Source organism: Schistocerca gregaria, chromosome 4 (genome assembly GCF_023897955.1).
Source record: "Schistocerca gregaria isolate iqSchGreg1 chromosome 4, iqSchGreg1.2, whole genome shotgun sequence".
NCBI classification, from domain to species: Eukaryota; Metazoa; Arthropoda; class Insecta; order Orthoptera; family Acrididae; genus Schistocerca; species Schistocerca gregaria.
Genome location: NC_064923.1, coordinates 415451877 through 415464996, shown reverse-complemented (window position 1 = coordinate 415464996; position 13120 = coordinate 415451877). Strand labels below are relative to the sequence as shown.

Here is a 13120-nt window from a genome sequence, read left to right as displayed (position 1 = left end):
TGTAGATCAAAATGCCACAAATTACAAGTATCAATTGTTGTTGTTGTTGTTGCGGTCTTCAGTCCAGAGACTGGTTTGATGAAGCTCTCCATGCTACTCTATCCTGAGCAAGCTTCTTAATCTCCCAGTACCTACTGAATCTGTTTAGTGTATTCATCTCTTGGTCTCCCTCTACGATTTTTGCCCTCCGCGATGCCCACCAATACTAAACTGGTGATCCCTTGATGCCTCAGAATATGTCCTACCAATCGATCCCTTCTTCTAGTCAAGGTGTGCCACAAATTCCTCCTCTCTCCAATTCTATTCAGTACCTCCGCAATAGTTATGTGATCTACCCATATATTTTTCAGCATCCTTCTGTAGCACCACATTTCGAAAGCTTCTATTCTCTTTTTGTCTAAACTATTTATCGTCCACGTTTCACTTCTATACAAGGCTACACTCCATCCAATTACTTTCAGAAAAGACTTCCTGACAAATCTATACTCGATGTTAACAAACTTCTCTTCTTCAGAAACGCTTTCCTTGCCATAGCCAGTCTACATTTTATATGCTCTCTACTTCGACCATCATTAGTTATTTAGCGCCCCAAATAGCGAAACTCATTTACTACTTTAATTCCTAATCTAATTCCCACAGCATCACCCGACTCAATTCGACTACATTCCGTTATCCTCGTTTTGCTTTTGTTGATGTTCATCTTATATCCTCCTTTCAAGACACTGTCCATTCCGTTCAACTGCTCTTCCTCGTCCTTTGCTGTCTCGGACAGAATTACAATGTCATCGGCGAATCTCAAAGTTTTAATTTCTTCTCCAAGGATTTTAATACCTACTCTGATTTTTTCTTTTGTTCCTTTATTGCTTGCTCAATATACAGACTGAGTAACATCGGGGATAAGCTACAACCCTGTCTCACTCCTTTCCCAACCACTGCTTCCCTTTCATGCCCCTCGACTCTTATAACTGCCATCTGGTTTCTGTACAAGTTGTAAATGGCCTTTCGCTCCCTGTATTTTACTCCTGCCACCTTCAGAATTTGAAAAAGAGTATTCCAGTCAACACTGTTAAAAGCTATCTCTAAGCTACAAATGCTAGAAACGTAGGTTTGCCTTTCCTTAATCTATTTTCGAGGGTCAGTATTGCCTCACGCGTTCCAACATTTCTACGGTATCCAAACTGATCTTCCCCGAGGCCAGCTTCTACCAGTTTTTCCATTCGTTTGTACAGAATTCATGTTAGTATTTTGCAGCCGTGGCTTATTATCAGTTTTAAAATGGTTTTTAATCTGGTTGATATAATTCAAGAGGGTAAGGGGGAAGACAATGTAGTAAATTCAGTTGTTGATAATCTATTAACAAAGGTACATGATGGAATGATGGGCGGTAAGGAATTGCCTTATTTGATACCATAATTAGCTTTCACTCTGTAAATGTACCAAAAACAATTACTACTTGAAACTGACTGTAGCTAAAGCATAATCTCGAGACGGTCGATTTGGGTTTGATGTGCTGTGATCGACGAGCTCATTCGAATGAACATAAGCTCGGAGAGGGAAAATTTGCCGTGTCCTTTCAAAGTGAATGCCTTAAGTGAATTAGGGAAATCAGAGAAAACCCACATCTGAGTGGGCGGAGTATTTGTCCCACATTAAACACGAGTCTTTACCACTTTGCCACCTCATAAGCTCGAAAAATGTCATTCGGCTGAAACTTGTCCTCCTCCTTACGCTGACCACGAATCTGAAACACGAGTACAAATCTGTCCGTCTTACTCTTCGTCGACCAATGTGCTTTGAAAGGGAAATATTTAAATCTTACTAAATTTCCCGATAAAGTCGCAAATCCCGGTAAGTGTTGCTGCATATCCAAAACTGTCTAACGGTTTCCTCACAAGCTCACTTGCTTAGAACTTTACAGTGAAGTCTGAATGATCAAGAGGCAGAAAATAGTTCACACTTTCTACGTGACCTGAAAAAAAAAAAACTGTTTGAAAAATAAGAAACAAATTAGATAAGTATCTTAACAAAAATGTTCGTCTGATAAAGCAACCTGGTTGAGAGGTAAATAATTCATTCTAACAAATTACAAACATTTACTTTCTCATTCACTCTGTTGAATGTATCTGGCTATTTCTTTTAAAACACACACACACACACACAGAGAGAGAGAGAGCTTACAAGACGTTATTCTTACTGATACTTTGGTTTGAATTTTGAAGGAAAGTATTGCGCTGTCTGCTTCTTACTGGTAGCAGGTTTCCCTCTGGTAAATTCCAATAACGCAAAAGATTTGGCTGAAAAGTTCGTTCACAATGTTCTATTCTGGAGATGATTATTTGTTGGCTTAATATCTGTCGTAGGCAGCGTTAAATCCACTCATGAACGGTTTCTTGTTTCCTACCAGAAAATAAACATATCTCCAGTTTCGCATTCGATTTTCAGTAAACAGGAGATTCTCTCGTAGCGTATTTAAAAAACGATCTGATAATCCCTAACATGAATCTACACCTCCAAATCTTCATTACTAAACATCTACGGACTGCACGTCGCTGAAAGTAACACTACTAACATAACCAGTACAAACAAACCACATTGCAAGGCATGCGCAGAAGTGTACTAATACCGGGATAGAGTTCAAGAGTTGATTATTATTTTTTCCGTTACTTACTGCCCTCGAACACTCAATCCCAGGCCCTACATTTTAAATTTCAAATATATTTAACTTTGAGACTTGTCAAATAAATAGACATGTCAATTATCTTTCAGATACATTACGTTTCTAAAAGTGCCGTACTTCTTTTTGTCGTAAATGATAAGCTGCGTTTTATTAACGTGTACTAGGCTACTCAAATTTCGGAAGCGCTATAAGATAAAGTTTTTTATGAGTATTTATCTCATGTTCAGTTTCCTTCATAAATGTTGACTAATCAATTGCTGTAAAATGTTTAAAAAAAGTTGATATTTATACTGGTGCACAAATACTTCACAGCTGATTTTTGTGTGAGTGACTATAAATATTATTTGAGCACGAAAATCGTCCCTGTCTCAGCAGTGATAAGTAAAGTAATCGGTCACTGCTGCATGTCGAAACTTATACCATACGAGTCTATCGTGTATGTACAGCAAAACTGAAATATTTGCCAAATTGCACGCTACTGAATTTTAAATCAGGCGTGTGTTTTGCATGTTACTACTCAGTACGAGGCAACGCCATCTCCCATGAGCTGTTGCGACCTGGGGACACGATCAAAAATATCTCGAGACCGCCCTTTCTGCGCCCAGCCACGCCGGTAACAGAAATAAAAATCGCTCCGTAGGACGACCGCCAGATGTCTAGTAAAAGAATGCGTTCGTAGCAACGCCATCTTCTAACCGAATACATTATCATTTGATATGCCTTTTTTCAGTGTCCCTTAATACAATAGAAGGAATTATTTTGGGTTTACCCAAGGCAGCTGTTGCTCTTAACACTACAAGGATGCGGTGTTCTATTTACATCGCTGTCGTACTAAAGACTGTAAGTGGTATTTCTGTGCTAAAATGGTCTCTTTAGATTTCTATATCCGTGTCTACAAAAACAGATAAGAATTAAACAAATCACAAACACGGTTACGTTCGAATTCGCGACAGCAGTTATATCCATTGTATTTCATAAAGGCAGCACGGTGAACAGTATGGAAGGGCAATTCCGTCAAAGACAATGTAACAAACGCATGAGCAACCAAGCAGAAAAATCAATACTACTATGCTCAAAACTCCACGCTGCCCGATGTTGTGTTTGTTGTATACGAATGGATGACTCAAATATAAATAAAAGGAGAATTTCTGTGTGAAACTTCACCAATGAAAAGGGCAGAATGATCTGGTTCAATAATTAAGAATCTGTCATTCACATGATATTAAAGGTAAACAATGATTAAATTCTCTTACCTGGTCCCAAGTCTTCTCTGACGTGAAGTGCACACAGCACGGAGTGTGCTATATCAAAATACGGGAACATTTTCAGTTTCACAACTTGATTTGCTAAGTCTAGGAATGCTTCGGGATCCATGGTGCTGCTGCTGATGTTATCACTTCTCTTACAGAATTAAATACGTTTTCCAACCACCAACCAAGCACCCAAGCCTCGCCCCTTAGCGCTGGCCCCCGCTGTTAGCAGAAGACAAACTGAATTGAATAGTATCGAAAGTTACCGCCAGTGGCAGCACATGCTAGCGAAAGTATCAGAGGGTCTCCAGTACTGACATCGAAACAGTCTTTATTAATGTACTGTATCGATATCATGGTACAACTTTGGGTCTAATTTTATGGCTACTTCCAAGAATAAGTAAACTCTAATTTTTTTATAACTCTTTCCGTCTGCTTATACGCTTTAACTTAGTTTGTCATAAAATTTTTGAGCTTCCATCAACCATTTAGACGACTAAACCATAATACTGAATCGCTAATTTGTGTGATTATTTGCTATACTTGATGATACAAATTTATTTTTTTCTGTCGAAAAACACCATTCCACTGCTAAGCAACAGCGATAAAAAGAGTAGCGATTCAGTATCGATACCAAGTATCGATATCTCAGAACTTCAGTGATAAACTTGGTTTCTGCTAAATTTTTGTTAGTCGGTGATATGTACTGCGCGCTAAAGCCAAAGTAGCATCAGTGAAGGGCGGAAAGCGGTGCGTTACAGGTTGTTTGTATACAAACTTCCCCCGCGCCGCTCGAGTACAAAACATCTATTTGCAGTTATGCGTAACAAAGAGAAAGAGGTAAGACCATTTTAATTTCACAAACTTTCGATTAATCAGCAGAAATGTTAAACTTATTCTTTCTGTGGTTTGTGTTGAAGAAATTATATATCCGTTTGCAAGGAACGATGAAAACTGTTTCGTTTCAGACGTTGCTTACCTCATGAAAAAGCTGTATATAATCGAAATCATGTTATGGAGACGCCTACGTCGTCTGCACGTACGAACGAAATAGTTAACGTGTGTGTATTTCAGTATGTATAAAGGAAGAAAGAATGTGAAAGGTTTTGTTTTGGCAGCCGCAGAATATTTCTGTATCGTAAAGACAATTATATGAAAATAGTTCTCGATATCAAACAGTTATGTATGCTCCCAAGTGGGTGAGCTATAGCTTCAAGTTGCGTTGTGTTCTTTGATACATAACCATTTTAATGCTGGAAAACAAAACAGCTTTTGCATACCAAAATTCTAAAGCTTTCTTAGGATAAGACCGAAAAATACTGTCCATATGTAGATCATTATTGGATAATCACATAATTTTAATAGTCAAAACTAATTACTTTTTTATTTTTCATAATCTCAACATGGTTTCCCCGTAGGAAGGTGTTGTTTCAGCTAAAAATTTTTGAACTCTCGTCGTTTGAAAGAACTGTTTGTTAAATAGCAAAATTCCATTTCTTGCTAATGGTTGTAGGAGATTTTAGTGTATTAACTAAATGAATAACTTTTGCATTCTGTGTTAGCATGCTTTTTTAGTGCAACTGAAAAGAGTAGTTATGATCTGTTTAACTATGAGGACGCCGCCGAAGGAAAAACATATTAGCGAGTAATCGGTAAAGTAGATGTAGGCAATAAATTTTTTAAGAGTAATATGGGAGATAATAGGAGGAGATCAGATGTAAGGGCACGGCAATAATTTCAGCGGGAAATGTTGCTTGAAGCCCACATCAGGAAGCTACTGCACTCGGTTTTTCTACTTGCAGAAACTTTTTTGTTTACATATGACTTTCTTTACTGTGCAACACTGTTTTTTGGGAGGACAATTGTTAATAAAACTATTGAAAATGAATTAAAGTTACCGTCACATATTAGTCCATTTTGATCTATTATATTTTGTTAATAAGACAAGGCAAAAAAAAACTATTGGTCGGAATTGTACGTGGGGTAAGTTATATGAACGGTTAATTTTCAGTCTCTCTTTGGATACAGTTTTGTTTAAAAAAGAATTACTGGTCCCTTTCTTCTATCAACTGAAAAAGTTTTGGCATTAATCTGTTAGCATTCAGGAAAGACACTCTTAGATTGCGTAATATTGTTTCTCTAACACTGCTTCCAGTCCTAAATCATCATCAAATGTTCCTGTCTCAACTTTCAGATAGACTTCTTTCTGAAATGTGCAGTGTATCATACTGTAAATTTAATTGACGCATTGTTCGCTTTGTTATCCTGAAGCGCAGTACATGACTGTAATCAAACGATCCACCGCTAACGGAAAGAAAGATAAAAGAGCGCGTAGTAGTACCAGTCGCTACCCTTTGGCATCTAGATTGACGGATTGAGACTTCTTGTAGTGCATCCAACGATTTTGATTATGACATTATGGGTATGCAGGTTTGATACTTTTACTGCTCATCAGATAATTGTTTCTTCTGATACTCACATAGTGTGGCAAGGCGCCTCTGGTGGTTTAGTGTTATTGTTGGTAATTCGTTATGCAACGTCGTACACAGTGTACAAAGAGAACTTACGGGGATGGTTTCTATAGTGACTGGAGAATTTACTGTTCCAGCGGTACTGCGAAGGGGTCATTCCTGTCAGCAAATAGAAGGTAATACAGGTACATTGGAGCCTTCCACACCTCCTCCGATGGAGATAACGCAGTCATTGGCACACTGTGTTCTATCGTCGCACCAAACCATTCAAGGCAATCACAGGGAATTCCTTTTAAGAAGAGTATAAGAGTTCTGCTTCGCCACTCCTAGCACAATCCGGTCTTGTTTTATCTCTAATTGTGCTAATAGAAAGTTCGAGCTGGACGTCCACTGACGCCTTCACAATAGTTTTTAGAAGGAGCGCGAACTCGTTAACAGTAAAATATGATACACTCAGATTGCTCTTTATTACAAGCATCTCGTTTTGTGAATGGATATTGCAAATTTGCCTTAGGCCAAGACACTGACCATTTGTTCTCATTATTATGTAATGGGACAAAATTACCCATCTTAAGAGTTCCTTTGGCAGAAAGCACCGTTGCACCACAAAAATTCGCGATTTGTGTATGCTACTGGTAGACGTAATGTTTACCAATCAACTGAATTTAGTTTGCTTAAGTTGAACAGGACTGTCCAATCTATATTAGAACCATGTGCGTCCACCTGGGTGACGCCATTACTGGAGTCATCGTCTGTTGCACCTCAGTTATCTCGCAGCATAAGTCCCAGTTCATTAAGTGCCGCGTGATCCAAAAGTAATTGTATTGATGTCTGATGTGCACAGAATTTATGGCTATTTACTGAGGAAAAAGTTACTTTCAAACTAACTGTTTCGTCAGCTACTGCGCTGTAACGTAGAAGTTTCTGTCTATAATGAAGGTGATTTTTGCTATATAACAAGGAGGGGCAGGGGAGAGGTAACAGAGCACCTCAGGCGGATAAGGCAGACTGTCCATTTATTGTGCCGATAAATGCGAAGACCTGATCTGTAATAGGCCACTGATTAAACTGAGTAACTGTTCTGCAATTTTTTTTATTAGAAAAATCTGACTTTCCATAAAATCACCATCGTAGTACCAGCAGTACTTTTCCCAATCTCTGCTTATCAACATTTTTCTTACTTCATATCACTCAATATACCTGTATAAATCGTGTCGTCTTGAATCTTAATTTCTAATACCATCCCTCCTCAATTTTTAGCATCCACTTTCCTTCCATTAACCACTATGTCACTTTTTAAGTTATTTCCGAGGTAGACCGCGCTTGAGATTTTCCACAGACGGAAGACTGATTTGTCACTTGATCCTCCGCCACAAAATATTTTTTCCTGCCAACTTTTAAGCGCGCTCGCGAAATGGTATTTCTTTTTATATAAAAGTAGGGTTCTCATACTGCAGAGTGATCGTCGAAGAACCGTGGATGTCGAATTTGTGATGGAATATTCATAAAAGATTCATAAGCACGTACAATTTTCTTTCCTTTTGCTTTGTATTGCCTTCGTTGTATTCACGAGAGCAATGACGATTCGTGAGCAACTACCAAGTGCCGGCCGGTGTGGCCGTGCGGTTGTAGGCGCTTTAGTCTGGAACCGCGTGACCGCTACGGTCACAGGTTCGAATCCTGCCTCGCGCTTCGAGGTGTGTGGTGTACTTGGGTTAGTTAGGTTTAAGTTGTTCTGAGTTCTAGGGGACTGATGACGTCAGCAGTTAAGTGGTCAGAGCCATTTGTACAATTTTTTTTAGCCAACTCATAAGTCTTTCAAAGTACCGCAGTCAAGGTTTTTGACATCTGTCCTGAAATTATTGTAAACTGTGATTTGGTTTCCACACATGTTTACACAATGTGATTTTTTTTTTTTTTTGTTAGGCCAGTTTCCCGTTTAAATTACAAATTTGTGAGTGGCTCGCGAACAATCTTTTTTTCAAGAGGCAAATATTATTAAAACGCTATTTTTTTAAAAAATTGCGTATCTGATTTAGAATTAGAAAACGTTTTGTGGCACAAGAATTAAATTTGTCAATAACTTATGTATCTCCAACGATTTTCGGCTAATTATTTTTGATTGTTTACTATGATATCTTAACAGTACGAACATTCAACTGTCCGTGCGAATTAAAACTTTTACGTTATTGGTAAGAACATGGGTGTCACCGCTTTGTTTACCCAACCTAAAACTTCATCCTCGTATGATAAAATACGAGATGTACAGAAGTTGTTTTTAGACCTGTAATGTAGTCGTCGTGTGAGTAGGGCCTCCCGTCTGGTAGACCGTTCGCCGGGTGCAAGTCTTTAGATTTGACACCACTTCGGCGACTTGGGCGTCGATGGGGATAAAGTGATGATTAGGACAACATGACACCGTCCCTGAGCGGAGAAAATCTCCGACCCAGCCGGAAACCGAACCCGGGCCCCAGGATTGATATTCTTTCGCGCTGACCACTTTTTATATATAAAATCATTTTGTTCTATATTGTTCGTTGAATTTGTTCGGGTCGGACGTCCGATGACACCCCTCTAGTTTCTTTGTTGATTCGTTCGCTTAGGTTTTTTTTTATTATTACAGAGGGTAGCTAACCCTATGACCTAGCACGCTGAGCTACCGTGCCGGCACCACTCAGCTACAGGGACGGACTATAATATGGTATGGAACGAAAACTGTGACACAGAAAAAGATGAGAACGATTGAGAAAATTCTGCTCGTATCAGCAAAGAATAACGTTAATACGACTTGAAGTGGAGGCTAAGGCTGCAAACATAAAAAAAAAAAACTTATTTGATTTGATGGCATCTACAACAATGTACTTGCTTACGAAATACATCTGATCATGTTAATGGTTTTATTTTATCACTTAATTGCTTTCTCTATTTTTTATACTTACTGACGTAACTTAAACGAAACACAAATTTTTGTATTACTACATTTTGTGACTCGGTGGCGTGTAGTGTAGTCTAGAACCTACGACCAGCTAGATAAACGTGAGTAATCTTCAAACAGGACACTCAAATTGGACGGTAGAACCGACTTTTAACAGCAGAGGACTCTACCAAAGCAGTTCTAGTCTCTCCATGTTGTCACATTATTGTGCACTCAGCCCAACTTCCAGCAGAATTCGTAGCTCTTCGTAGACCGCGTTTGGCGAAGTGTTACACCTTATAGAGTTGACTCCAATATCTGGAGAGGGCATATTGTTGACCTCTAAAAATTACCTCATGCCCTAATGGAAAAAATGGTTAAAGTTCGATGGGCACGAAGTTAGTGACTGCTCTTAACATCTGAATGTGTTTTACGCAGTATACTCTACGTCTAGGTAATCGAAATGCACAATATCATCAATGAAATCGCACTCCATCTTCTTGACCCTGGGCGGGTTAGCGGAAGAGCTGTTGATGCTCCATTCCTCATTTTCCGGTCGCGACTGGCTTTCTTCGTAGAAAATGGTTCACCATTTCATCGCCACTTGCCCGAAATATTTTGGCAATTGAATCGAACTGTGCACTGCACTCCATGCAAGGACCCTTGCCATATGGTCATGGAGATAATTATTGCCCATTATGTTCTGCCTGTCCTTTCAACATTCTTTACAGTAAGGCGAGAGATCACAAACGTGTACTTAGTTCTCCATCTTTCGTGGCGAAAGCTTCCGTCTAATCAGCGTTGGGTCCGCGACGTTTTTTTTTACTTTGGCCACTAGTTCTCACTCGTAAATATCTCTCCTTCCTTTTCTTGAAGGTGGATTTAATGGAGATACACTGGAGTTCGACGGCAGCATGCAGGTTGGAACTCAAATAGGCTAATGGCAAAGGACAGTGGATCATTGCAAGTTACGAATGCGAGTAAGTTTGTCACACTCCTCTTCAGGAGGAGGAGGAAGAAGAAGGAGAGGATGAGAGTAGAGTCGAGTTACACGTGTTGTCGATGGTAACATACTGCCAGCCGAAAGAACTTCCACTGAAGTCCATGGAACAGACGGAGACGGAATTTACATCCACGGCGATGTGTATCCTGTGAAAAGTCGACAGACTTCTAATAGTGCGAACAATGGCGTCGTTCGAGGAAAGTAACTGTTACCCCCAACGTTCTTTTATTCTACGGTTTTTTTCTCACTTCAAAGTCTCTCAGACGAATTGTAGGGCACAACTCGAGTGAAATAACGTTGAAATTTCCACGTAGTGGTCTTACAGCGAAGGGTCATTACAGACTAATTATTCTTCATGATGATTATAATATTACGAACGTAACAGGCCTGTCTCCCAACATTCGAAGAAATGTCGCAGTATGACGTGCTCCGTGGGATTGTTACATTAGGTGCTTTTCTAGAACTAGATAATGTATTATTGTGCATGAACTGCAGGTAACACTTAGAAATTACTTTCCTTTATTTTGGAAGCGATGCAGAGCTCTTCCGGTAACCAGTGACATTTGCTAACTGGTGATAAGCCGCGCGCGGTAAAATCATTAGTAAGCCATGATGAATTTTCATAACTATACGTTGTGAATCTATCGCTGCAGAAATCATTTTTAATAGCTATATCTTTATTCTTCAAAAAAGGTTGCGGACATCGGAAACAGTTGGAGAACTTCTTTGAGTCGTTTTACAGTTATCGACGAAGATGGAAACGCTCCTCTGGTGACAAAATTTACAGATATAGTGTATTCCGTCTCTCCTTTTGTGAGAGAACAGAACATCACGTGCGGACGCCAGCTGCTGTGATTGGTGGGCAAGGAAAACTCGCCCGACTTGTCGTTGTCTTCCTCGGATAATACGGCAACTATCGCTAGCAACAAGTTGCCGATAATAGTTCTTGCGAAAACAGCGTTTCACACAGCAGGGGCTCTGGGTAAAGGCAGAGGAAACGAATGTTTGTTCGTATGCTAAAGGAACTAGTCAAACATACGCCTGAAATGTGTCCCCCCCCCCCCCCCAAAAAAAAAAAAGTTTAATAGGAACGCTAGTGTTACTATTACACAATATAGATTTATCGTATAGGCCAGTAAGGCTAAATTTATTAGCTGACAATGCTGTGTTTACAAGGAAGAATCTTCATTGGGTGAGCGTAGGGAAATGCAAACAAAGTGGAAAAAATACAGCTTCTACTAAATGACAGCTCCGTATCGATGAGAATAAATGGTTGCAACGTAAAAAAAAGTTCAGATAGTATCCGACACAGATAAGTTTTGAACTTGTGGACCGTGTTGCATTTTATGGATAACTATAGCTAAAAAACGATATGGAATGGAATGGACACGGAAAATCTGTAGTAGGGCTGGCGAATGTAAGATCGCAATTTCTTGAAAAAGTTCAGCGAGTGTGAAATGAGACTAGAGAACACCGCGTACCAGATACTGGTGTGATGTACTCTGGGGTAAGGCGATAGCGGTCTATGTTCGTATCAAGTGGATGCGACAGGAGTCATCGAACGAATTCAGTGACCACTGCTAGGGTCGTATCTGGTCGGTATGACCCATATGAAAGATAGTAGTGATGCTCGGGCAATGTAAATGGGAATCTTTGAACGAAAGGCAACGTTGTTCTCGCTTTAAGACTGCTTTTTCAAATTTAGGGTACTTCGTTTAGAGGAAGAGCGCGTGACAGTTTTGTCTTTATCGTAATATCGCGTAAGCATAGTGAAAATAGCAGAGATTAGGTAGACGGCGCCATGTAGTAATTTCCCCTCGCGCGTTACGCGAATGAAGTATGCTATCTGACCAAAAGTATCCGGTCAGACGTACATGATGCGGAATTGAAGACCAGGTGTCACGAGAGGCGGAGTCGCCAGTGTAAAAGGAGGCGGGAGTATACTGTTGTAAATAGAGAAGCAGTAACCACAGAATTGGTCAGTCAATGCTCATTAACTTCGAACGTGGGTTGTCATTGTATGTCGCCTACGGACATTTCGACCCTCCTACAGCTGACCCAATCGACTGTTGCTGTTGATTCCGGTGGAAACGCGAAGGAACAACTACGTCTGAACGAAGACGTGGCAGACCTCATGTAGTGACGGATAGTATTTAATTACGGAGGGTGGTTGTAAAAAGTCTCATGCAGGACTGTACGTAGGGAGTTGCAAAGGACACAGATAAAGCAGCTCTTCATAAGCCGGACATTCCTCGAGTCAGTGATAAGCGACGCTTGAGGTGGTGTAAAAGATAGATGACTGAAAACGAGTGATTCAAAGTGATGAATCATGATATACCATGTGGCTATGTGATGAAAGGGTTTGAGTTTGAGGAATGCTTTGAGAACGTTACCTTCCGTCTTCTGTAGTGGCAACAGGACACGCAGGAGGCGGTGTTCCTGTATGTGGCTGTTTCTCGTAGTTAGCTTGTGGTTTGAATACTGAACTTTAGAAAACGCTAAATCAGGAAGAATGTGCACTCATTTGAGCATTGTGAAATGTTTATAGTAGAGAAAAAGTTCGCAGACAATTAGTGGTTGAATCAGCATGAAAATTCGTCCTATCGTAAAGCAACATGTGTGAGGAAATTGTTTGTGGACAGTAACATCCCTGAAATGAACAGTCCGCAGTCCCGATCTGAACCCAATGAAACATCTTTGGAATAAATTAAACCGTAAACTTCGCACCAGACACCAGTGTCTAGCATCACTACCTTCCCTGGTTTCGGCTCTTCAGGTAGAATGGGCTGCCATTCCTCCCCAGCA

The 13120-nt window shown here is 40.0% G+C and overlaps 2 protein-coding genes across 2 annotated transcripts in view; one reads left to right on the top strand and one right to left on the bottom strand.

Annotated features, from left to right (window-relative positions):
* Positions 1 to 4542, bottom strand: part of LOC126366008 (trimeric intracellular cation channel type 1B.1) — a 50081-nt gene extending 45539 nt beyond the window's left edge. Inside the window, exon 1 of the mRNA XM_050008853.1 lies at positions 3931 to 4542. Coding sequence (XP_049864810.1) covers positions 3931 to 4051 — 121 coding nt within the window. The 5' untranslated portion in view covers positions 4052 to 4542. The remainder of the gene's footprint in view (positions 1 to 3930) is intronic.
* Positions 4543 to 4599: 57 nt separating this feature from the next.
* Positions 4600 to 13120, top strand: part of LOC126366005 (endoplasmic reticulum metallopeptidase 1-like) — a 280945-nt gene continuing 272424 nt past the window's right edge. Inside the window, exon 1 of the mRNA XM_050008849.1 lies at positions 4600 to 4767. Within this exon, the coding sequence (XP_049864806.1) occupies positions 4747 to 4767 (21 nt within the window). The 5' untranslated portion in view covers positions 4600 to 4746. The remainder of the gene's footprint in view (positions 4768 to 13120) is intronic.